Source organism: Gekko japonicus, unplaced genomic scaffold (genome assembly GCF_001447785.1).
Source record: "Gekko japonicus isolate JY-2015 unplaced genomic scaffold, Gekko_japonicus_V1.1 scaffold135, whole genome shotgun sequence".
Classification (NCBI taxonomy): domain Eukaryota; kingdom Metazoa; phylum Chordata; class Lepidosauria; order Squamata; family Gekkonidae; genus Gekko; species Gekko japonicus.
Window position 1 is genome coordinate 1647636 of NW_015175359.1, and position 26290 is coordinate 1673925.

The window sequence follows — 26290 nt, forward strand, 5'->3', positions numbered from 1 at the left end:
CTCTACCTCTGACAATAGCACTACAGATAAGATTAGAATTTCAACAGCCAATCCACATACAGGAAACCTCCTCAGGAAACAATCCATATACAAAAGAACCTCCTCAGGAAAGCTCCTCCGTTAGCATGTTCATAGCCTGGGGAACTCAGCCCTACCCCACCTTCTGGAGTAGATATAAATTACCGGCCTACCATTTTTCTTCTCACCTTGACACAAAGAGTACTCCATTTTTCTGTGTTATACCTCTGAGGATGCCAGTCACAGCTACGACAGGTTCTACAATGCCAAGACCATGGCCACACCACCCAAAAAATCTACAGCAACTAATTTATTTTATTTATTTATTTATTTGATTTATACCCCGCCCTCCCAAGGGCTCAGGGCAGCTTACATATGGCAAAGCCAGAGTAAAATACAATAAAACATATGATAAGCTACATATCTAAAACACAATAAAACCATCCTATTTACATGGTGCTGAGCCTATATTTAATCTTCCAAGATAGGAACAACCACCCAAATTTGATGGCCAGCTCTCTTGGCAAAGCGGTCTCCTGCTATGCTGTTCTGCCAGGCCGGGCCAGTCCCCCTTTAACAGGGCTGCTGATGGCGCACTACCTCATTGGTAGGTTAGTGGCAGCGGCGGCTCCTACTCAAACGCCTGGCGGAAGAGCTCCATCTTACAGGCCCTGCGGAACTGCATAAGGTCCCGCAGGGCCCATATCTCATCTGGGAGCTCATTCCACCAGGTAGGAGCCGCCACCGAAAATGCCCTGGCCCTAGTAAGGGCAAACTTGGTCTCTCGGGGACCTGGAACTTCCAGGAGATGGGAGTTCCCCGATCGTAGTGCTCTTGGGGAAATGAACTCCGGCTGTGAAAGCCTTCAACAACAAAACAGAATTGTCCAGAAGGACATTCTTGGGGAGTAGGGCTCATGAAATGACCACTATTAGGGATAATTCCCCCCCCCCTTCTAGTTACTCAGTCCCGGCCCCACTTCCTTATGTTGTTTTAGTAAGAATCTTTGTTGTTAGACTCAAATGTTATCATATTGTGTAACTGGTTTTCTGATTGACTGAATAGTTCCATCGTATTTATAGTCCTCCTTAAGTCCCAGTGAGAAAGGTGGATTATGAATGAAAATAAATTCTTCCAGACATTGCATGAGCAGAAAACAACAACAACGGGAGTCCTGTGACACCTTAAAGATGGTCACATTTTTATTCTAGAGTAAACAAAATTATAAATGTGCCATGATGCCTGGTAATGTTTGAGGCAGGAGACTAACATGGCTACTCATCTAGAATTTGTTCCTGGGAGTAAAAGAAAGAGGACTAGCGTTGCTGGATCAAACCAAATGTCCGTCTAATTCAGCACTGTATTTCCAGCTATGGCTAGCCAGATGCCTCTGAGAAACTCACAAGCAGGGAATGAAGGCTACAGCCCTTCTCCACTGTTAACTCCCCAGCATCTGGTATACTGCCTTTCTCCCTGGAGGTTCCATTTAACTTTCATAGCTAATAATGTTGCCATTTTTAAAAATCCATTAAAAAAAAACACTAAGCAGCTGCCAGGAAATCTTGTTGCAATTAATTCCATTCCATTGTGAACCTGAAGTATGCTCTAGAGACAGGCAGGCTGGCCAGTAGGATTGTGATTACACAGTTGGCGTTGGCAGTAGTAGTGGTGGAAAATGCCGTCAAGCAGGGGTCGTTTCGTAGAAAAAGAGCTAGGGGAACTCATTAGCTTAACTCATTAGCATATGCCACACCCCTGACATCACCAGAAGTGTGTCATAAGGCCACACCCCCTGACATCCCCAGAAGTGTGTCATAAGGCCACACACCCCAGCCCCAATGGTCCCAGCCGCCGCCGCCGGCCTTGCAGCTCCACTGCCGAGCCCCACGAGGGGCCCGGCGGTGGACCTGCAAGGCCAGCGGGAGTGCAAGGAAGCCCCGCGAAGGCCCTCCCTGGCCCCAGGCAGGCAGGGGTGGGGAGAGGCAGGGAGGAAGCAACTTACCCTCCCTCTTCTCCTGCCTCCTCCTGGCTGAATGAGGGCCGGAAGCGGGGCGGGCAGAAGCAGGGGCGGGGCTTTGTCATGTGCCCCGCCCCCGTACCTCACCCAGGGGAACTGCGATCCCCCGCGATCCCCCCCGAAATTACCTCTGCCATCAAGTCACACTTTTTAAAAAACCTTTTGTGAGTATTTTGTGTGTGCGTGTACTTGTGAGCCTGGAAGTCATGGTGACTTCTGGTGACCCCGAGTGGAGCTAGGATTTGATAACCTGCCTCTGCATCTGGGCCCTGGTATTCCTTGGAGGTTGCCCTTCCAAAGGCCTGCCAGGGTCAGCTCTGCTTAGCTTCCGAAATCTGATGAGATCAGGCTAGCCTGGGTCATCCAGGTCAGGGCATTTCACACTCCCAACTGCTTAATTGCCCCCTTAATGCGGATAAACACCGGCAAGCAGTTGTTGCCGAGTTGCCAGTTGCTGCCAGTTGCAGAGGGAACAACAGGAAGGGGGATCTGCCCGTGGCTTTGTCTGATAGGTGACAATCCGCAGCAGACTGTTTGGATGAAAGCGTCTGGAGGCTGTTGCTCAGATGCCCCTCAGCCCTTCTCTGCAGCGCCACCTCTTATATTTAGCTCCCCCACTCTAAGGTTACGTATCGGGATTACACAGACATGGCTGTTTTGCAGAGCCCAGCTGTCCCAAAGACCTGAAGGATGCTAATCCGATCCAGGAGCTGAGGGCAGCAGTTTCAGGCCCCATCTGTTTCTGCCTGTAATGCATGCAAGGAGGGGAGCGCTTGGCTGCTGGGCAAAGCCAGTGGCCAGGGAAGGGGTGGCGGGGGGGGGGGGGGCTGTTAGAAGGCAGTTGAAGGGAGGGGCAGAAATATGGCCCTGTGTGTCCTGCTAAGATGGAGCTTTTTCACTCTATCCCAATAATACTGGGATTCAAGAGGCCCCCAGGGAAATAAATTCAGGACAGACCAAAGCAAATACGTCGCCCTGGGCATAATTAGCTTGTGGAAATCACTGCCACAGCATGTGTTGATGGACACTATCTTAGATTAGATACATATTTTTTGGGGGGGGAGGAGTCTATCAATGGCTATTAGCCACAGTAGCTAAATACCCAGAGGTAGTATACCTCTAAATATCAATTACTACGGGGGACCACAGGGAGAGACTACGGCTTTTATGCTCCTGGGAAGTCTCTGAGCTTTCCTCTAGTGTTGCTCCCGGCATCTAGCATTCAGAGGTATACTGCCTGTGAGCATGGAAGCTCTACTTTTCCAAATCAGTAATGGGAATTTGCATCCTTTAGATAACCTTAACCTGAATCATAGGGATAGGCAACTGGTCACCCACAAGGCAAATCAAGCCCCCATCAGGTTCCTGCATAGTCCCTAAAATGGTCTCAGGGACTCTGACCGCTTTCGCACTCCATCCCCTTTCGGTGATTCCAAGAAGGAACAGAGAGCTTTTTAGTTGCTGCCTTCTCCCCGGTGTGAACCACTGCAGAGGCTCGGTCAGTGTTCATTACACACCTCAGCAATTCACTGCAATGAGCCAGCCAAGACACAGGCCAATGGGAGAGACAGCTGCTGGTTTGCAAAAGGGAGGGGGCTCTGCTCAAGTCACTGTTGCTGTTGGTGCTGGGAAGGAGGACGGTGAAAGACCCCTCTGCCCATGGACTCACTCCATGCAGACCGACCTACTTGGCAGGACCAGCGTTGCTGGCCCTTCAGGCCTTGCTCAGTTAAAAGCATGTTAAGATTAGTAGCAAAACGGACCCGTAGCTGAAGTCTTTAGAACAGATAGCATTTGTGTGGCTTCTGCTTTTCTTACCCTGCAGGCAGACCTACAACAACATTTGTTCACATTTCACAGGTGAAAGAGTTGAGGCAGAGAAAAGTAAGTACTTGTTGTCACAGGTAACATGGGAGCAGCTCTAATGACAACCTGTAAATCTTATTTATTTGTTCATTTATTTTTATTTATTAATTAGATTTATATCCCGCCCTCCCCAAATGGGCTCAGGGCGGCTAACAAAAGAGGCAAATGCCATGACAAACAATTAAAACAGCATAAAAACAATAATTAAACAAAGTGCGGTGCTCTTGATGTTAAGTCTTATTAGTCCAAGATGGGTTCCATTTGTCAACCTAACCTGACGGCATACGTTCTTCGGTCATCTAGGAGTCTTCCCAGGGCCGGCTCACCTCTAGGTCTAATCCACCGTCGAAGATGGCACCTCGGTGGTGGCACAATGACGGCTGCGGCTCCTATGCAAAGGCCTGGAGGAAGAGCTCTGTCTTACAGACCCTGCGGAACTGCGCCAGGTCCCGCAGGGCCCGGATCTCCTCTGGGAGCTCGTTCCACCAGACAGGAGACGCCGCCAAGAAAGCCCTGGCCTTGGTTGCAGCCAACTTGATGTCCTTGGGGCCTGGAACCACCAATAGGTGCTGCGCCCCTGACCGTAGTGCTCTTGGGGGAACATATGGGGAAAGGCGGTCCCTTAGGTACGCTGGACCCTGGCCATCAAGGGCTTTACAGGTAAGAACCAGCACTTTGAAGAAAATCCGGTATGCTATAGGCAGCCAGTGCAGCGCCTTCAGCACAGGCTGGACATGGTCCCGTCTAGTGAGACCCATCAACAGCCTGGCTGCCGCGTTCTGTACCAGCTGCGGCTTCCAACCTTGAGGTGACCGTTGCATGGATCACTGTGGCCAAGTCTTGCGGTAAAGGAAAGGAACCAACTGCCGCACCAGCCGAAGATGGTAAAAGGCTGACTTGGCAGTAGCTGCCACCTGGGCCTCCATCAATAAGGAGGAGTCCAGGAGCACTCCCAAACTCCTAATCCTCGACACTGGCACCAACAGCGCCCCATCGAAGGCTGGGAGAGGGAGCCTCAACCCCGAACCAACCCGACTTAGGCCCAGGACCTCCGTCTTCACCGGGTTTAGCTTCAGCCAACTCAGTCTGAGCCAATCAGCCACAGCTTGTAATGCCCAATGAAGGTCATCTGGGTCGGAGTTCGACTGGCCGTCCAGCATCAGATAGAGCTGGGTGTAATCCGCATATTAATGACACCCAAGCCCAAAACTCCGGGCAATCTGGGCAAGGGGACGCATATAGATGTTAAATAACATTGGGGACAACACCGCCCCCTTAGGCACCCCACACTCAAGAGGATGCCTCCGGGACTGCTGTTCCCCTATCGCCACCCTTTGTCCCCGACCTTACAGGATCTAGGCAAACCATTGAAGGGCGAGCCCCTGAATCCCCACGTCGGCAAGGCGGTGGGCCAGCAGCTGATGGTAGACCGTATCAAAAGCGGCCGACAGATCTAACAACAGCAATGCCACCACACCACCTCGATGCCTACGGAGGTCGTCAGTCAGGGCGACCAATGCCATCTCCGTCCCATGACCCAGGCGAAAACCGGACTGGAAGGGATCTAGGACTGAAGCATCCTCCAGAAAGCCCTGTAGCTGTAACACCACCACCCTCTCTATAAGTTTGCCCAAATAGGTCAATAGTTGGCCAATTCGGTCGGGTCCAAAGATGACTTTTTCAGGAGGGGGTGGACCATCGCCTCCTTGAGTGCTCCGGGGAACCGTCCCTCCAAAAGGGACTTGTTGATAATCTCCCGCAGGGCACCTCGAAACCCCTCGTGGCCCACTTTAATGAGCCAGGAGGGGCACGGATCAAGGTCGCATGTGGTTGGGCGCACAGATACGAGCAGTCTGTCAACTTCATCCAGGCTGAGTGGGCTAAAACATTCTAAACCCGGAACCGAAGGCGTGCAAGGGGCCTCAAGTTTGCTCACTGTATCAATTGTGGCAGGGAGGTCGCGGCGAAGCGCCAAGACTCTATCTTCAAAATAGCTCGCAAAAGCCTCACAGTCAATGTCCAATTCCCTATCATTTCACCTGCCCTGGGGCAGGTCTGTCAGAGACCTAATCGTACTAAATAATTGGGCCGGGCGTGAGCTAGCAGATGCAATCGAGGCCGCATAGAAATCTTTCTTCGCCTTCACTGCCATCTCATAAGCTCTCATAAGCGTCCTATACAATGTTCTTGACGCTTCGTCGCGAGCATGCCACCACCATCTCTCTAGTCGTCTCAGCCCTCATTTCAGCTGCCGCAGTTCCTGGGTATACCAGGGAGTGCGCCTAGAGCGAGTGCGGAGAGGATGCCTGGGAGCGATCTCGTCGATGGCAGTGGAGAGCCGAACATGCCAGTCCTCCACTAGCTCATCCAACGAGCCACCAGGGGGCCTTGGATCCCGCATTGCCATCTGGAGCCGCAACGGGTCCATTTGACTCCGCGGGCGAGCATAAATCTGCTCGCCGCCCTCATAGGGTCGGGGTAATACATTCAGATGGGCCTTCAAGGTCAGGTGGTCCGACCATGGCACTGCCTCAGCAGTGATCTGGTCCACCCTCACCCCCGCCGCAAAGATCAAGTTGAGCATGTGATCGGCCTGATGCGTGGGGGCCGATACAAATTGCGAGAGCCCCAGTGCCGCCATGGACAACACTAGGTCCATAGCCCGGCTGGAGGTCGCGTCCTCAGCATGGAAGTTGAACTCATCCAAGACAATCAGTGTAGGGTGCTCCAATGCCCAGCCTGATACAGCCTCCAGCAGGGACAGCAGGCTATTGGCCGGTGCATTAGGCGGTCGGTACCCCAGCCAAATTGCCGAACTCTCCTCAGCCTCCAGCATCACGCTGACACATTCCAAGCCCGCGATCTCTACACTCAGGAGCGCCCTGAAGGAGTAAGCCTCCCGAATGAAAAACGCCACTCCTCCCCCCCGCCCCCTAGTCTGCGATTGGTAAAGGACCGAGTAACCCGGCGGGGTCATTTGGGTGAGAGTGACCATCTCTTCCTCCCTCGCCAGGTCTCGGTCACGCACGCCAAGTCTACCTGTTGTTCAATCATAGAATCCCGTAGGATTGAGGTTTTGTTGTTAATGGACCTGGCGTTGCACAATACCAATGACGGAGGGGTTTTTTGAATCCTAGCCCCACTGCCAGCTACCCTTGGGATGGGTCGTAGGCTGGAAGGGCGCCGAGTCATTTTATATCTCTGCGTCCTTCCCTTCCTATACTGCCTAGGCCCACCGCTAAACTTCCCCCTCCCCAAGAGCATCTTGGGATGACACCAGCACTACTTCTGTTAATTTGCGATGTGGACATCGGATCAGAAAGAAGGTCACTCTAGTTCAGGATTCGGTTTTCAGCAGCAGATCCTTTGATGCCTTCAGGATGCTGTCAGGCCAGGCAGGCAAATATCAGCCCTCCTCTGTTAATTGCCCCAAATACCTCTTGCTAAAAGATACCTTGCCTCTAGGCTAGTGCCTATCACTGCATCTTGTGGCAAGGAATTCCATAAGCTGACTATGTGTGTTCAGCCTCCCCCTGTTCTAAAGACAGTCACACTCTCCTCCCTCCCAACTCACTGCAGGAGGAAGTAATAGTTTTGTTAATACTTAGCATTTACCCAGTGCTCTGGAATGATCAAAGTATTATCTTTTGTAATCCTTATAATACCATGCGAGGACAGCCATACTTTCCCTGTATGGCAGCTGGGCAGCTGAGAGTGCCTTGTCTGGGTCCATCTACCTGGTGGAAGTGTGATTCAAACTCAGGACTTCCTGATTTGTAACTCAGTCTCTTAACCACAAGGCAACACCGACTCTCTGATTGGCTAGTAGAAGACTCCCACATTTGCTTAGACCAAATAGAACACTGGGAAAGTCGGAATGCAGTGGTAAGCCAGTCTTTCTGTACGGTCACCAGTTGATTCAGTAACCTGGCACTTTCTCATTTAAAGCTGCCTTTCCATTCATTTGCAAGTGTATACCAACAGTGTCAAGTGGCTAGTGTGCAGGGCTGCCAGCTTTTAAACTGGTCCCACTAGCTGTCTTTTTAATAGCAGTTTGTTCTGCAACAACTGGCAGGTGATGTCCTTTAGCTCCATGCTATGAAAAGCTTTAACTGCAGATTTCTGCATATTAGACCTCCCCTGGCCAGCTGGCAACCTTAGTGGGCCGTGTTTTACATGGTAGGGTACAATTGTGCATGTCTGATGTCTAGGCTTCTCCTTTGTAGGGAAGTAGAGCACAGGTGGCCTCATGCCACACAGATCCAAAGAATGCATGCTCCTGTTTCCCTGGGATAACGGATATTTTCTGGTCCTCGTTCCTGATAACCTCCGTTTCTAATTTGTTCCTGTTTTCTTCGGGGTTTGATACTTCACTAGGGTTTTCAGGAATTAAAAGGGCCATCCTAAGCAGAGTTACAGAGTAAGCATAGTTGGTTTCTAAGGTACCACTAGACTCGAATCTAGCTCTTCTGCTGCAGACCAACACAACTGTTCTCTAAAACACCTTGCTAAGTTTACTGAAGTCAGTGTGGCTTAGGGTGTAACTGCTTAGGATTGCAGTGTAAATCTGAGTGTGTACATGTAAGCCAGGCAAGTGCATGAATGTAAGGGCTAATTTGTTCCTGTTTTCTAGGGGTTTGATACTTCACTAGGGTCTTTAGGAATTAAAAGTGCCATCCTAAGCAGAGTTATAGAGTAAGCAAAGTTGGTTTCGAAGGTACTACTGAAGGTAAGGGCTCCACTGCCTCTCCACATACCCCCGGCAGCTGCAGAGTTCTGTTTTGAATTGCTGGTAGCAGACTTCAGGATGTTTTCCATGTGTGTTTGGGGGGGGAGCCTTGGGATAGGAATTGGGGTCTTAAAAGCAGGTTTCTGTTTTCATCTGTGTGATTCCGGAGGGTATGACAGAAGGAATCTCAGCCTCATAGAGACAGAGAAGATGGGGAACCAGGTGGTATGAAGTTTGGAATTGGGGGGGGGATTGTTCTGGCTCACACATTACACCAAATGAAGTGGAAGAATACTGGTCAGTATCCCTTCAGCCTGCAGGGTAGGGATCGTGTATGTGCTCTTTCCTGTAAAAGACCTTCCAAGTTAGTAAACTTGCACTTCAGGGAGAAAGATTTCGCATTGCTCTCTCCCTGGTGTGCTAACATACTAATAGTGGGAAGTTGGTTTAAAAATGGGGAAAAGCTTTCACCAGCTACCAGTCCTGGTGGTAGTGACAGAGAGATGATGGACCAGAAGACAACAGAAAGGCCAGCAGGCTAGGAATGAATCCTACAACATCAGAAATGGTGAAATGTTTACATGGAAGAGGAGGAAAAACAGTAGCTCCCACCTCCTGGCTGCTGAAACCACGCCTTTTGAAGTGATAGACCACATCTCCTTTTATTCCCCCCCAGAGGGACAGCAATTCATCCATAGAAACCCCGTAAACATTTCAGTTATTTGAACAATGAAAATATACAAACCAAATACAAGTTTATTGTGTTGTTTTCTTTTTCTTTACAAGCAGGACTCAATCTGTTTAAATCACTGATCAGACACGGATGACTATCATGAGTATACTTCCTGCCTGTATGAGAGTGGTTTTTTTTCATAACTGGTTTCTCCAAAAAGATTAAGGGGGATGAAACTACTCATTGTCTCCCATTTGTAAAATTGTGGGTATATATCCCCAAGTCTTTCCCCCCACCCCCATAATTGTACTAATTCCAACCAGGATCCAATGTGTGATTTTTGTATTTCCTCCATAGCTCCCAAATGCCAAGCCTGATTGAATTCCACCCCAACTGTCAGCCATTCTTACATATGCCCACTTTCCACCAGCCATTGCAAATGTGCCATTCACGGGTGTTTGATGCACAGACTTTAGTGGGTCACCCAAGCTATTTTCCATGCTGGGAGAAACCTTAACTGCTGACTGCTGAAGACTTAGGTGCTCAAAAAGACATAGGAGTAGCCAGTTGGTTATTTTTCCTCTGGTAAGTTGGCTACCGCCATTACCATCCAAACTCATTCCCGACTCTCAGGGGAAGGAACTGTCCACTGAATAACATGCAGTCTTAGAATGGGACAAACACAAACCTTCACAAAAGCACAGTCAAACCAACGGATGCATTAAAAGGGTCGTAAAGGAGACCTGCAAAAGCATCTCAGCAAAACAAGAGTGTGCACGTGTGAGAACAACTGCCTTGCATTTGGGCTGGAGAGAAGTCGACACAGGAAGGAAAAAGAATTGAACATTGGAACAGCAATGGGAGAGGAGAGCGTACAGATCTGAGGCAAGCCCCTCCATTCAAAAAAATTGACATGATGCAAATCATCCTTTGAGAATGAGCTGCAAATTCGGAAGGGACGACGTGCAGAGAGGGTGGCGCGGATGTCCGGAGCACACTGCGAACAGGGAATTATTCTCATTTCGCATTCCACAAGGTGTTAATAGAGCTAGAGAGCTGTGGCGGTCCAATGTCAGCATCAGGGAAGTCAAGGAGAGATTGTCCAGAGCACTGCAGTTCCATTCTTCTAAATGTCACTAGTCCAGAAAGTTCAGCCGGTGAAACCCTCCAGCCTGGGAAATATTCCACATGGGAAGAGGCGTACATACTGCAATATGATGCATTATGGACATAGGCTGCATCTCTGACATACTTTAAAATGGGGAGGGGGTTTGCTCTAGGATAGCATTATTTAAGAAATACTGTTTACTTATCTCATCATACAGCACTGTGACCAGCAACAATGACCGGTCTCTTCACTAGTGACGTGCCTCCAGGTTAATTGATCAGTCTGGGCTGGAGGATCCCTCCTTTTTCTCTTCTTCATTGGGGATTCTCTATGCTTTTCCCAGAAGGCTTGAAGACGGCAACCTTTCATGTCCACTCTTGGTCTTCAGATGGCATACTGCATTAGCGTAAAAATAGGAGTGTGTGTTTGTTTCAAAGAGAGGTGAAGGGAAAGGGAGATGGATAGAGAGGGGGGAAGAGGGAGGGAGAGAGAGAGAGTTTGATTTCAGATTTAAATTATTCATCTTGAAGGCCTAATGGATGTTTTATTTAATGGTCCTTATGCCTATTAAACAAACAACACATTGCATTAGCGGTTCAATGCTCTTTTCAATCAGGAGCATTAAGCCTGCATCGGCTACTGTCATCTTGCTGTCTGTCAGGCCTGCATTGTGCATCAGGGAGATCAGGGGGTACTGAAGAGCTGATAAGATTCTTGATTGTCAGGAAACAACTCAATGTTTACTAATGGGTTTTGCTTTTCTTTTTAGTCAGGATCTTTTATTTTCCTTTTTTTACCTTTTACATAAAGCCCATGGAGCACTTCCTTCTTTAATCACGGAAGAAACAATTTCACATACTCTGGATCATTAGCAGAGGTGCTTGTCTTTGACCTTGTGGTACCACAACATGGACCGGTGCCCAGTTGGATGTCCAACCTGCAGATGAGTTGCAGAAGGAAAAAAATACCCCACCATGTACTCAAAAGCCCCACCCACTGATTTCTACATAACAAGGCACAAGAACAGACCGGGCCAATTTTTCCCCCTGGTCATCTGGCAGCACTACATCAATCTGGTCTCTTGTCTAGAGACAATCATATACCAACAAAGGGAGCAGCAATGAAATGACACCTGAACACAATGGATTGCTGCAAAGTGCATACAATTAAAAATAATAGACAATAATTAAACAATAGTACTGATGAGCTTCATGATGTTTTAATCTTTGTTTTTCAACAATAGGGCGCCACCAAACAGAAGATGATGACGTCAAGATGAACGGACGAACCTCCCGAGTTACCGTTCGTTTCGAAGTTTCTTTATCAAACAGGTCTCAGTTCAGCGTTCTTGTGCAATAAAGTCAACCACAAGGGTGTTCTTAAATTCAGATAACTTCTTCCACAGCTCTTTGCTAACAGTTACACCTTTCAATCGGACAACAAGATTAAAACATCATGAAGCTCATCAGTACTATTGTTTAATTATTGTCTATTATTCTCTTGTCTAGAGAGCCTTTGCCTCTGTCAAGAATCTAATCCTACAAAGCATTAAATAATAACATGTGCTTGATATGATGATACCCCCTCACTTCTCCATTCAGTACCCCCACTCCTGGTGGTGATGGAAAGTACCACCAAGTCGCAGCTAATTTATGGCGACCCCATGAGGTCTGTTGTGGGGAGGGGAAGGGAAAGGACTTTGTAAACCGCTCTGAGACTCCAAGTGAAGGGCGGGGTATAAATCCAATCTCTTCTTCTTCTTCTTCTTCTTCTTCTTCTTCAAGGCAAGAGACGTTTAGAGGTGGTTTGCCATTGCCTGCCTCCATGTCATGACCCCGGTATTCCTTGGAGGTCTCCCATCCAAATACTAAGCAGGGCTGACCCTGCTTAGCTTCCAGGGTCTGATAAGATTGGGCTAGCCTGGGCTATCCGGGTCAGGGCGCCTTACTCTTACCCTCCACAATTGTAAAGTCCAGCTTTGGATTTAGAACAAAACATGAGACCTGAGAGGTCTGGGTAAAAAAATCAGCAATTTTGCATGGATGGAATGATTCGCGTAACTTGCGCACAGCACATGATGAGTAGCCGTGTTAGTCTGTCTGTAGCAGTAGAAAAGAGTAAGAGTCCAGTAGTGCCTTAAAAACTAACAAAATTTGTGGTGAAGTATGAGTTTCCTGAGTCACTGCACATGAAATTTCCTTGTTACCAAACCCTGATTCTGTTTGGGCGTTCTAAAAAGCCAGGCTCTAAAGCTATGGTAGTGTTTGTGAAATAAGCTTAGCAGAGAATGTGAAGCTCTCCCACCACTTCCACTAGCATGACCTCATTTCACTGGCGGTGGAACAGAATACGTTTTAAGACTCATGAGAAGTTGATCTGCTTCACTAACTCGAAAGGGAGGAGGTGTTGGGGAAGCTCTGCTCTTGTTGTGCCAGTGATACTGCTGCGACCCTGCACTGCCTTGGGAACAGCAGAGTGGCCTTGGCTTTAGCTAATGGATCAGGCCTGGTTGTTGATGGGAGACAATGGACAGTAATGGGAAAACAGGCTCCAGTGAGAAACCTCTTATTCCAATCACTTCCAGTCACTCCTGCCTGATACTGAAGCCAGTTTTGCCTGGTGTGGTTCAGTTAACTCGGAGGTTTCTGTGGGGAGAACCCATTTTGGGGGGGGGTGTTGGATGAAGAAATTTCAGCTGGTGTGAATTGTCATGTTACTCTCATAGGGGCAGGAACACTTTACAAGTTGACCTCATTTGCCCCCCTAGTTCTCCTTTACAAATGTTGGGGTTAATTCCCCAAGTGGTCTCTGAACCCCCTGAATGTCCTTGAATACTCTCTGCATATTTAACTCCCAATGGTGTTTCCTAACAATAGAAATTTTGTAGTGTTTGAGAGGGGGCTTGGCAACTGGAAAACAGTAATGGCAGGTAGGTACCACAGAGGTGCCCAAATTTTCAACCTGAGTTATCAGCCACAGGATTCCAGCATATCGCAAAGGATTCTGGGCCATTTTCTGAGTTCACAATCCATTCACACAGGAATGCTGGGCCTCCAATCTAGACCAAGCCATCTCCTTTGTTTCCTTGTGAAAGGAAGTTATCTAGTGATGGGCAGGCTATGTTTCAGCCATTCTTACTAAGCAATCCTTGATAATTTCCCAAAGAATCCAGAGTTCTCTAGAAGACAGCTTGAAAATGATGGTGTGTGATCATGCTGCAATATTTAATATTGGACAGCATTTGATAGTTGACATGTAAAGATATTTCTTACTATCACCTTTGCGGGATACCATGTGGCATGCAGTGACCCTCAGAGTACAACAGCATTAGCCAGATAACATGCCATGGTGACAGTATAATTGATGAATCTGATATTTTGACCTCCAGAAACCAAAACCAATTGACAAACCCGGTGGATTGACCGTAATTTATTTATTCATTACGGGCTGGATCCAACCAGATTTTTCACTCAATTTTACCCAATTCCTCTCCTCACTACTGCACCCTTCCCACATGGCTTTTGTCCAAGCAGATCCCAGGATCCCTGGCATAATCATTTTGGCGGTCAAAGGGGACCCCCCTCCACCATTTTCACCAGTGAAAAATCTGGCTGGATTCAACCTAATATTTATATTTTAACTGGGACCGCTTTTACACAAGAGCTGCACCGTGGTCGCGCCTCCATTTGCCCCGCTTCTATTAGTCAATTTCCCACTCGAGGCCACGCGGCCGCATTTTGACCTGCAGCTTCACCCGATTTCCCCCGCAGTTTCATGATCCTCAAAAAACAGGATCACAAAACCACGGGGGAAATCAGGCGAAGCCGCGGGTCAAAATGCGGCCACACGGCTTCGAGTGGGAAATTGACCAATAGAAGCGGGGCAAAGGGAGGCGCAACTGCGGCGCAGCTCTTGTGTGAGATCGGTCACTGTCCTACAAACCAGAAACAGAAGACACACATAAGAAATGGAGTGGAGGGGAAAGGTGGTGGAACATGGAAGGCACTCACATCTATCTACCTATGTCTATCCAAGCAACACCAGCCTTGCCTGCACAGCTTGATCAGTCTGCTCAACTCGCTCTACCTGCCTTAAGGCACTGCCTGTATACCAACTTGGCATCAGCGTTGGCTGACTTTGGTCTCTTAAGAGAATGCACCCTCCCTGACATTGTTGCAGCAGGCACAGTCGTTAGTAATTGTTATGCTGCCATCAGAAATTTTTTAATTAGAATTGTTGTGGCTTTTATGAATTACTGTTTATTGTCAAACCATTGTTTATTGTCTTATCAATGTGGGATATAAATTGAATAAAATAAAGAAATATTTATCAGTTTTTTTTAATCCCACCCTTTCTCCTGGGAGCACAGAGTAAGCAGACATGGTTCTCTCCTCGGCTCTATCCTAGGTTAGAATAGGATTTGTTTGTTTATATACTCCATGGATACTCTGCCTTTCTCCCCAGTGGGGAGGAGACCCAAGGCAGCTTACACCAGCCTCTTCTCCTGCATTTTATGACCACAACTGTTAAGTCGCCCACTTAACAAAGAGTCGGGAGAGTGATTCAGCAAGAATGCGGCCTTTATTCTTCAACTCGAACTCACTTCCAACACGGATCAACATCAGTCAGCCAGAACAGCTTTAACACAGCAGCTGCTCTGTATTTAAACATTCCCGGCTAATATAGCCACGCCCTTTGTACAAATAACAACCTATCAGGTTGAGTATATAATGACCAATCACAATCGCTCCCGCTCTGTAATGTGATTGGAAGATACATCCTGGGCTAGTGCTCCTATTGGTTACATTAGGATCCTAGCCCAGGCCGAAGCTTTACATGAGATGGCAATGAGCTGGTTCACATACAACAGTTCCATACAGTTAGTGCATTCAGGTCCATCTGAATACATAACAACAACCATCATGTAAGGAAGGTTAGGCCGAGAGTGTGCGACTGGCCGAAGGTCATTCCATGTTAGAATGGGGATTTGAACCGGAGTTTCCCAGACCCTAGTCGGACACTCTAACCACTGCACCATGCTGGCTCTGCATGAGAGACCACAACTGGCCCTGTGAACTTCACATCCCAGTGGAGCTGGCTATGTGAAAACGAAGGGAGGAGGGAGGGAGAGGATGCAGCCTGTCATTGGCCCTTGGACTGCCGGCTGGTGGCTGCCCAGACCATCCACCTCTCTCACTTTTGCTGGGAGCAGAGTGCAGGAGGGGAGCAATTGAACACCTCATTCTAGTGTTGCATAGTAATTAATGGGATATCTAAGATATCTAAGGAGCTGCGGTGGCTCAAGTGGTTAAGAGGCCGAACTGCAGGCTGTGGAAGGTCCATAGTTCAGCAGTTCGAGACCCAGGTGCCACATGACGGAGTGAGCTCCTGTCTCTAGTTCCAGCTCCTGCCAACCTAGCAGTTCAAAAGCAAGAAATTGCAAGTAGATAAATAGGTACCACTTCAGTGGGAAGGTAACAGCATTCCGTGCGCCTTGGTGTTTAGTCATGCCGGCCACATGACCACGGAAACGTCTTCGGACAGCGCTGGCTCTTAGGCTTTGAAACAGAGATGAGCACCGCAACCCTAGAGTCAGATTCGACTGGCTTTCAAGGGAACCTTTACCTTTTTTAAGGTCAACTAGGAATGCAGGAAATTCTTCTGGGAGTTTAGGCCAGAGGCCAGTATTTACCTGGGAGGGAAGGTGAGCGGAAAGTGGCAAGGGCAGGAGGGAGCATTCTGAATTGTGCCAGAGAATCAAGGCTTAGCTTCTCTGGCCAGCTTACAACCAGCAGCATAAGGGAAGGTTTTACTTTTTTGAGACCGATGTTACTTCAAGCCTGCTTTTTCATCTGCCTGGGTTTCTGCTTGCATTCAATTTCCAGAATTTATCAACAAGTGGATAGCACCCCCAACAAACACAACCCCAAAAATTATTAAAACTAATATTTGCCACACATGGATGACAAAGGGAGACTTTAAACAGGGTCCTCCTGATTCACAGCTCAGTCTTTTTTAGCCACTCTGCTGTGCTAGTCCCTGGATTAATACCATTGAAATCACATGAAATATTAAAACAGAATTGCATTTGGGCTGCTTTTTACATGGCTCCTCGATTCTGCTGCTTTAATGTGTATGTTTTTAAAATATATAGCTATAATGTCAGTTTTCCTGTTTAAAAATTTACAGCCTGTCTTTTTCAAACGGTTCATAGTGTCTGACAAAGTTAAAAGCCGTGAGGACTGTTAAGAGTCTGTAGCTCCCAGGATTTAAGCAAGAGCACTTCAGTTGCATGAAACTTTCTGACGGCTGTATGGGTGGTATGATACCGCCCACTACTCCTGCTGCCCAAATCCACGGCATTCATGCCGTTGCAGATTGATAGGGGAATGGCCCAACAGTGCTTACCGTAGTGAAATGGACTATACAGTACATCGCTATGATCACAATGCCAATGATAATGGATGCAATGGCAACCCAGAAAGCGTTGTGGCCCAGCCTCTTTGACCCTTCTAAGTCTCCGTCATTGTAACTGTTCACAGCCTGCAAAACAGAAATGTTTAAAAATTACAATGACTAATTATTAAAAACAAGCAAACAATGCTGATCCTCAGTTTTCAGTACCGGAGGGCCACAATGTCATGATGACTTTCTGTTTCCAAACTGACCTGAAACCAGGCACCAGATTTGCTACCACAAATTAGACACACCTTTTAAACTCACACTAAGTTACCAATACAGCATTACAGACAGACAAAAGAGTTGGGCTATGTATCCAAATATGATTATGGTTTAATCAATTTAAAAGGACTGCTGAGCGCATTTAAAATCGTGTATCGTTGATCTTAACCCGGGCTAGCCTGGTCTTGTCAGATCTCAGAAGCTAAGCAGGGCCGGCTCTCGTATTTGAATGGGAGACCACCAAGAAATACCTGGGTCACTGTGCGGAGGCAGTCAATGGCAAACCACTTCTGAACATCTTTTGCCTTGAAAACCCTTCAGGGTCGCCATAAGTCAGTTGCGACTTGATGGCAACAACAATTTAAAAATGTTGATCTTACTATGTAGAGTGTTGCACTAGGATCTAGGAGAGCCACATTCTACTCGGCAGGTAAGTCCCACCTTGAAACCGCTGCTGCCAGAAGAATAGGATGCCAGATTCCCTGAAGTGCAGGTCTCATGCCAGGGATGAAAGTCAGTGTGGCTCCTTTGGTTGATGGTAATTGCAAATGTGATTCTTAGTGACTGGCAAAATGAGTACCACCAGGGCTATTTTTGGGCAGGAACGCACAGGAACGGAGATCCGGCTGGCTCCTGAGTTGGCCACGCCCAGCAAGAACTCATTAGCATAATAGGCCACACCCAATAGCAGAAATTTATTAGGATTGGCTACATTAGGGGTGTGTGGCCTAACATGCAAAGGAGTTCCTGCTACAAAAAAAGCCCTGACAACAAACAAGGTAAACAGAATAAGAAGGGAAAGGTGGGTGTGGCTGGATGACCACACTTCTGGTAACATGGGGGTGCGCCCTAACGTGCTAATGAGCGGTGCTGTCAGGGTGTGGCCTAATATGCTAATGTGTTTTGCTGTTGGGTGTGGCCTATTATGCTAATGAGTTCCTGCTGGGCTTTTTCTACAAAAAGAGCCCTGAGTACCACTATTTCAAGCCATTCCTCATTCTTGTAGTCTTTATCTGTGATTCCGGGTCTTCACTTTAGTTAAAGAACTGTAGTACTGTCATGGCCAGGCCAGAGATGCTGGGAGAACTACAATCAGATCTTCCCAGGGGGATGTGTAACTCTTCCACCTTTGCACAGTATCGCCAACTGACCATGCACCTCCCTTCCCAGCTGTGGTCCTGGAAGGCGGGGTGGGGCCAAACTATACACTGAATCCTATTCCCATTAGAGTGGGATTCAAACCAGGACTTTCATTAGCCCAGGGCCAGCGCTTTACATCTTGTACTACAAGTCTTGCTGCTATAGTTAACCCAAGCCAACAGTGCACCCCAAGATGCACTGTCCCTCCTGGTCTGAGATCATATTACTTCTGGCACTCCAGGAGCTAATCACAAAGCCTTGTGCCCTGAAGCTTAACAATTTGGAAGCAGAAGATTTTTTTACAGACTGGAAAGATTTTAAGGGCTATTTAGAAAAGAATTGGGAAGTAAGGGATGGTTTATTTAGCTTTGACAACTATTAATTGTTAATAGATATTAAAGAATTAGATTAAGATGTAATACCAAACTATAGAAGGGTAAGTTACCTATAGATGTGTGTAAGGAAAATGAAAGGAGGAGGTGAACTTGATTTAAGAATTGAGCAGGAGGTTGGAGCACTGTGGGAAGCCGAATTGGGGGGGGAGGGAGGAGGGGAGGATGTAGTGGTTTTAAGTGTGTGAAGTATATTTGATTGTGTTTATTATATCCTAATAAAATGTTTATTAAAAAAAACCAAAGCCTTGTGCCCTGTAAACCCTAGCTTTGTAGACTGAGTCTGGAGAGCTGGTCAGCAAGAGAAGCCTTGTCTAAGACCTGTGTTTCATGTGGCTGTTCCTTTGCTAAAGCCAGTCTGACTTCCTCAAATATGACTCCTACTTGCCTTGGATTATGGGTCTTGCCCTTGGCCCTTTAGACAGCTCACTCAGAATCATGACTCTGGCTTGACCCTTACTTTTGCCTCTGGCCCTGTGCCTTGAAGTGCCCTCATGTGCCTGTCAACTTTAGCCATGTAGCCATGGTGCAGGTCTTGTTTCCCCAGGCCAGGTAGGCAAGAAGAGCTTTGTCTGGGTTCTTTTGTAAGATTTGTTCAAGGAATAGGGTTGCCAACCTCCAGGTGGTAACAGCATCCAAAACAGGAATCGCAGTGGAAAAGGTACAAAGGCAAGAAAGCGCCGTGTATACAACGAAAATATGAGAAATAATATAATTTAATGTATACTGTAAATGCAAAGTCAAACAGTAACAAAATAATATATTCATAAATGTACTATAATATAAATCATATCAAAAATCATGTAAACAAATATGGTGCACTAGGCACAATCATTCAACAAAGACTAGTCCAAAGACTCTATACGTCTTGCAGGTGTCTTGCTATGTGCAAAGCGGCAAGCCAGGATGTTTATTCAAGACACTGCTGTAAGGAGGCAATCTGAAACCCCGTCACTGCGAGAGAAATTATTTGACAGCTTCCCAGATGTATCAGCCGTTTCCAGCCTTCTTTCTCAAGAATCGCTCTTGCAATTCCTTGTTTAAATCATTCTCTAGGAACCAATCTCCAATATGATAACATTTTCTTTCCCCATGGGATTTTTGATATGATTTATATTATAGTACATTTATGATTATATTATTTTGTTACTGCTTGACTTTGCATTTACAGTATATATTAAATTATATTCTTTCTCATATTTTTGTTGTCTACACGGCGCTTTCTTGCCTTTGTACCTCCAGGTGGTGCCTGGAGATCTCCTGCTATTACAAGTGATCCCCAGGCGACAGTTCGCATGGAAGAAATGGCCGCTTTGGAAGGTGGACTCTGTGGCACTATACCACATTGAAGCCCCTCCCTCCCCAAACCCCGCCCTCCTCAGGCTCCACCCCCAGAATCTCCAGGTGGTTTCAAACCTGGAGCTGGCAACCCAATCATCAGGGTTGATTTTCTAGGGAAGGACCCAGGAAATGTGCTCAGCAAGTTTATTTAACAGATGTTTTGATGCTTCAAGCCTTAAAGGAGCAACCGGCAGCCTCGATAAGTATGAAAGAAATACAGGTTCCAAAGGACAACACACGCTAGTCACTACTGCTCTTTGGAGTGAAAGTTATGACACCAGAGAGCCAGGGAAGCAGGAATGGATGGACCATCAGATTTTGATCAGCGAGCCTTGAGTTCAAATCCCTGTCATCAGCTGCAAATCTCACTGAATGGCCACTCAGCCTAACATACTTCACAGGGTTGCTGTGAAGATCAAGGCCATTTCCATAGGGTTACCTTACCTAGGTTCAATGCTGTTGGGAAGTGGGGTTTTTCCTGCTTCCCCAGAGCATTGTGATGCATTCATGTACCTCTCAAAGTTTCTTCAGCTTTTCTGTGATCTCTCTCAAACCTGCTCTGATCCATAGTTTTTGGAAAGTTCACAGTAAGCCCTGGTTGGCTGTTGTGTGGGTCGGAAAATTCAGATTTTTCCACCCACAGAGCAGCCGTTTCTCTTGCCACTGTCCCTGCAGGTGTGGGCCTGCCTGCCAACACATCCTCGGGTGAGGAAGAGATGGAGAAAGCTGGCCTCAGCCCTCTGTTGCTACAGGACAACCCACCAGTCAAAGTGGAGACTCCATCAGCTGCAGAGGGGAAGTCTCAGCTGGCAGTCAGCATGCCACACCCTGCAGCCCAGAATGGGAACATAAGAGAAGCCATGTTGGATCAGGCCAATGGTCCATTCAGTCCAAACTGTGGTTCAAACCCAGGAAGCTGAAGCAGAGGTCCTGCAGCCACCACCCTCACCCCTAGGGTCGCCAGAGCCTTTGGAGTGCTGGAGAAGGTGGGCCTGGAGGGAGGTGCAGGAGCGGCGCTGTAGTGCCCTGTTGGCAGTCCAGGCAACCTCTGCCTGAGAGTTGGAGTAATTGCAGAACCAGGTCTAACAGCCCTGTAGGCTGCTCAGCCATTGAGGACTTGCACCCTTCCCTGGATGACTCAGCAGGTTGAGGAGTTACCTTGAATGATTCCTGATAAAAGCATCCAGAAAAGGGGGAGGCAACTTGTCAACAGCTCTTGTGTGCTTTGGTCTGCTGGAGTGGGACCTGGCTTGTACTCTTTGGATTTGCCCTTCTGGTTTGACACTGTCACACCTGGATCCTGGAATACAGCACCCTGATCCGTCCACTTTTGACTAGCTTTGTTTTGACCCTGGACTGTTTTTGGACTATGCCTCCTGTCCCAGGTGCCTGCCTGAACCAGGGAAGTAGGAGCCATTTCTCCCCCACCCCCCGCCACAGGGGGGCTTTCAATTTTTGAATAAATCCATACTAGTATATTGTTATATCAATATACTGTTGTGATGACATGTGTAACAGCTTCTCTGAATTCCCAGCCTTCAGTTCTTTTTTTTTTTTAAGTATGTCTCCAGCCCTTTTCCTTGCATATATATAAAAGGAAAGGCATCTCTCTACAACTGGGCTAGAGATACTCATTATAGCTGGGAATTCAGAGAATCTGTTACACATAGGGTGCGTTCAGACGGGGCGTTTCTGCCGGCATAAACTGTACTGGTTGGAACTGGTGCAGTTTATGCCGGCAGAAACGTGATCACACTTACCTCCCTCACAGCGGAACCCATCGCAATACGCCCGTCCACACTCGTCTTCGGTTTGTTTTTTTTAACTTAGTTTGCGCATGCGCATAGGCAGCCATCCATAGAATGGCAATCTTCGCGCATGCGCAAAAAACCCTGTCGTACATTTAAACTTTAACGGTAAGGACTTACCGTTAAAGTTTAAAGAGCACAGTAGCCTCCCTGAGGTCCCGGACGCCTCCGAAACGCTACAATAAGGCCCTTCCGAACGGAAGTAGCTGTGCAACGGTGGAGAGCGATCAGCGTTTACAACCGTTGCACTCAGGATACCACCACTTGGGGACCTAGTGGCAGAGTGCAACGGTGTAAAGGGCTTTACAACGGTTAGGGACAGGAGGCAGATGTTCGCCGTCTGAATGCCGGTAAGTACAACGATTGCAACCGGCACCTATACTGTTGTAAAGCCCCCGTCTGAACGCACCCATAGTGGTATAACATTATATAATAGGGCAATATTCTAGTGCTGATTTTTTTTTAATTGCAGAAGCTCCCTGGGGGAGTGGCCATTGCTGGATGACTGGGGCAGAGAAGCTGTGGGAAAGCCTGCCATGTGGAAGCCCCACTGCCAGGGTGCTTCAACATCAGCTGCAGCAGCAATGGGGGGGGGGGGGGCACACAAGCCCATGACCTTGAGAAAACCACCTATGTGGGATAGGCCTTTGTATGCTGCCTGAGTCCCTGGGAGCAAAAGCAAGATGAATGAATGAAGATTCCCCTGATTGAATTCTCACGCATTATTTGAGGCTATCCCAGGAATACAACAGTTAAATCCAGGGCTGTGTAAACCTCTCTCCTTTAAAAGAATAAAAAGTCAGATTTTTGTACCAAGGCAACCCAAACCACTAAAAATTAAATTCTGTAAACTGCATAAATCAAGCACACTTATTTCAGTTCCATCTATTTTGCATAATACATTCTGTGTCTGCTTGGTATACAATGGGAAAAGGAGATATATGTGGCCTGTGAAAATCTTTCTGTTTCCTAATTCTAATGTCCCATGGTTGCCAGTGGCTGCAACATTTAGAAGGTGTTCTTCAAGTGTACCTAATCTGGCTGCTCAAAGTTTCTTTCTTTAGTCAAATTTTTTTTTGGCAAATATATATTAGATTCTGAAAATGACTACACTTGATGATAGGATATGACCAATTTTTAACTGTCTATTTTACATAGTCTTTTGTAGAAGTAGTAGAAGAAGAAGAAGAGAAAAAGAGATTGGATTTATACCCTGCCCTTCACTCAGAGTCTCAGAGCGGCTTACAAACTCCTTTCCCTTCCTCTCCCCACAATAGACACCCTGGGAGGTAGGTGGGGCTGAGAGAGCTCTGACACAAACTGCTTTTTCAAGGACAGCTCTGACAGAACTATGTCTGTAGAGAGAGCATGCAGATTAACATTTTCATCTAGAAAAGGTGCTGGATCCACATGGTGCATATTGGATATACAGTTCCTGAACAGAATGCAAGACTCCTCCAGCGACAGTGTATGTGAACACTCTGGATTTGGAAAAACACATAACCTTTTAGTATTGTCCATCAATCTGTATGGTTAAGGGCTCGCTGGAGTTGTCTTAATATATAAGCCACATACTATGTATCTGGAAATTGTTCACATCTAGGCAGATGCAGGCTGCATGTGGGAATGCTATGTTGATGCTGTCAGCCTGTATGGAGAAAACTGGGATGAAACTGAGGTTTAGAATCTTGGTTTGAGTGCAGTCAACAAGTTCCCATTCATCAATGTGTCTGTAGTCAAACATCATATTGAACTGGAGTGTGATCAAGCCACAAAGTGTTCAATCAAGTTTTGTGTGTTGAAGGAGGGACAAGGGGTGAATGCAAGCACAACAACAAGCGGTGTTCCTGCCCAGTTGAAGCTTCACTGCAGTTTGTCAGGATGCCTGAATGTACCCTTGGTGTTAATATGTGCATCCCTTAACAAGCTATGTTTTTCGGGTGAGAGTGTCATCTGATAAGAGGGAGAGTCCTTTGGGGGTACAGAAATAACACTCCATATGTCTCCATCTTTGGTAGCCAAGCCTAGGGCCATGCCAATGCTACTTAGCTCTGGGGAAGACCAGCTTGTAGGCCTCAGGAAACAAAACACTGTTTTACACCTTAATGTGCCGGTTGAGTTTCCATTTCTGCAACTCAGTACAGGGCCTGTAAAAAGCTAGATGGTTACCCTTATGATGCACATGCTGTGGCATCTTTACACATCTTATGGCCCCAGTCCCTGTCCCAAGTCCATACCAGGGATCCAAATCAGGAACATAAGAACATAAGAGATGCCAATGTTGGATCAGGCCAAAGGCCCATCTAGTCCAACACTCTGTCACACAGTGGCCAAAAATACCAGGTGCCATCAGGAGGTCCACCAGTGGGGCCAGGACATTAGAAGCTCTGCTCCATATGCTTATCTGATTCCCTTTTGAAGCCGTCCATGCTTGTAGCCGTGAATGTGTCACCTCAGTGAAACTTAGGGCTGCCAGCTCTGGGTTTGTGGATGCAAGGAACTATAACATCACAGAGTCCACCTTCCACAGTGGCCATTTTCTCCAGGTGAACTTTAGCAGATGACTTGCATAGTGTTAAAAGTCAGAGCAGCTGCCTCGGCACCACCTCTGTCACCGGGAAATCAGTTGTAATAGCAGATCTCCAGCTACCACCTGGAGGTTGGCAAGCCTAGTGGCACTTAAAACAACACAGTAAGGTTAGAAATCAGTGGCTGAACCTGACAGTGCAAATAGCCAGCTACAACAGAGTGTTCCAATGTAGGTGAATTAGTATCCCAACTCCATCTTGGCGGACAAAGAGACTGTCTATTTGTATGCATTCTTTTGCACGCCACACCAAATAATGTATGAACTACCGCCAGCACTTTAGGATTTTATGGTTTTATTTGCATCTGTATCTTAATTGTATTTGAACTGTTTATTTTATGTGAATTTTATTGGTACCTACGTATCAGCGAATGTAAGCCGCCCTGAGCCTGTTTGTGGGGAGGGCGGGGTATAAATTGAATACATAAATAAATACACGTTTTCCTTCCTTCCTTCCTGAGCCATGTGACCAGACATGGGCCTTCTCCCCACAGTCCTGATCCAAATTTGGCCATGCATATCTGGTGAATTATGTTCCCAGCAGATAATTTGCCTCTCACATCTGATTGTGTGGACTTGGAGGAGGATGTGAGGAAAAGTTAACATGTAGTTACAGGTTCTTTTCTACCCTGCTACCCTTTGCATGCGGGGGCAACCCTTCTACCACTCTTTTTCTGGGACATCTCTGGGGTCTCATTCCAACAATAATTTTCCTACCAGACTGAAGGGAATTGTACAGAGTTAGAACAACCAAAGCCCCTGCAGTTATCTTTGCACTTGAAGCAGGGTCCTGGGCAAGGCTCTCTCTAAGCCGTGGAGTCTCGTGAGCAAAAGTTCTACCTTGTGAGCTACTGGCATGAAAGCTGTGAGCGGGTAATTTGGCTACTGCGTAAATTAGATTGCTCTGGAGCCATCCTTCCTGAGCTGAGACAAAAATGCATGAGCTGGAGGCTACAAAACTGTGAGCTAGCTCACACTGACTCAGCTTAGAGGGAACATTGGTCCTGGGACACCTGGCCTTTGAGACTTCCAGAAGCACATCTCCCAACTCACAGTGCCACCCTAAGTAGAGCTGGCTGCCAACATCCAGGTGGGCCACAAGCACACAGGAAACACAGCAAGGTTGAGTAAAAACAAGCACACAAGAAACACAGCAAGGTTGAGTAAAACGTGGGAAATCAACGTGTAACAACAAAAACAAAGCACACGGTTCTGATATACTACCATGACTTCATTAATTCATTAAATCATATACTTATAGTATGCAGTAAAAACCCTAGTGTGATCTGATTATTATAGTACACTAACAACAATGATATTGAGTATACAAATAAATGTAACAATATTCAATCTTAAAGGAATGTCCAAAGTTACAGAGACGAATATGCAGACAAGGTTCCATGTTGTGGCTGTCTTGCCTTCAAAAAAAAAAACCGCAGCAAACATCATGTGTTCAATGTTGTGGCTGTCTTGCTTTCAAAAAAGAGACGCAGCAAACGCCTCCCAGGCAAAAATTGCATATTCGAGGAATTCTTCTTCAGGCAAATTGTTTCTACTGGAACCAAAGCTCAAAATTGCTACAATGCACAAGTCAAGAAATTCTATACATAGCTTCAGGGCTTTTTTTGTAGAAAGAGCCCAGCAGGAACTCAGTAGCATAAAAGGCCACACTCAACCGCATAAACTCATTAGCATATTAGGCCACACCCCTGACAGAACAGTTCATTAGCATATTAGGCCATGCCCCGTGCCTTCCCTTGGCTTGAAGGAAAGGGAAGGCAGTTTAAAGTGCCTTCCCTTGGCTTGCCCAGGTGCCCCACGGCTGCAGGAAGCCCGGGCAAGCTGGCCCTTGGACAGGCTGGGGAAGGCACGGGGAGGGCTCCTCTGGCCCGCTTGCCTCGGAGTCACCGGGGGGGGGGGGGTTTTTTTT

General features: G+C 47.1%; 1 protein-coding gene across 1 annotated transcript in view; it reads right to left on the reverse strand.

Annotated features, from left to right (window-relative positions):
• Nucleotides 1–9089: 9089 nt before the first annotated feature.
• TMEM233 (transmembrane protein 233) overlaps nt 9090–26290 on the reverse strand; it is a 35957-nt gene continuing 18756 nt past the window's right edge. The window contains exons 2-3 of the mRNA XM_015425318.1: nt 16820–16954; nt 9090–10807 (exon numbers count right to left, since the gene is read on the reverse strand). Coding sequence (XP_015280804.1) covers nt 10796–10807; nt 16820–16954 — 147 coding nt within the window. The 3' untranslated portion in view covers nt 9090–10795. The remainder of the gene's footprint in view (nt 10808–16819; nt 16955–26290) is intronic.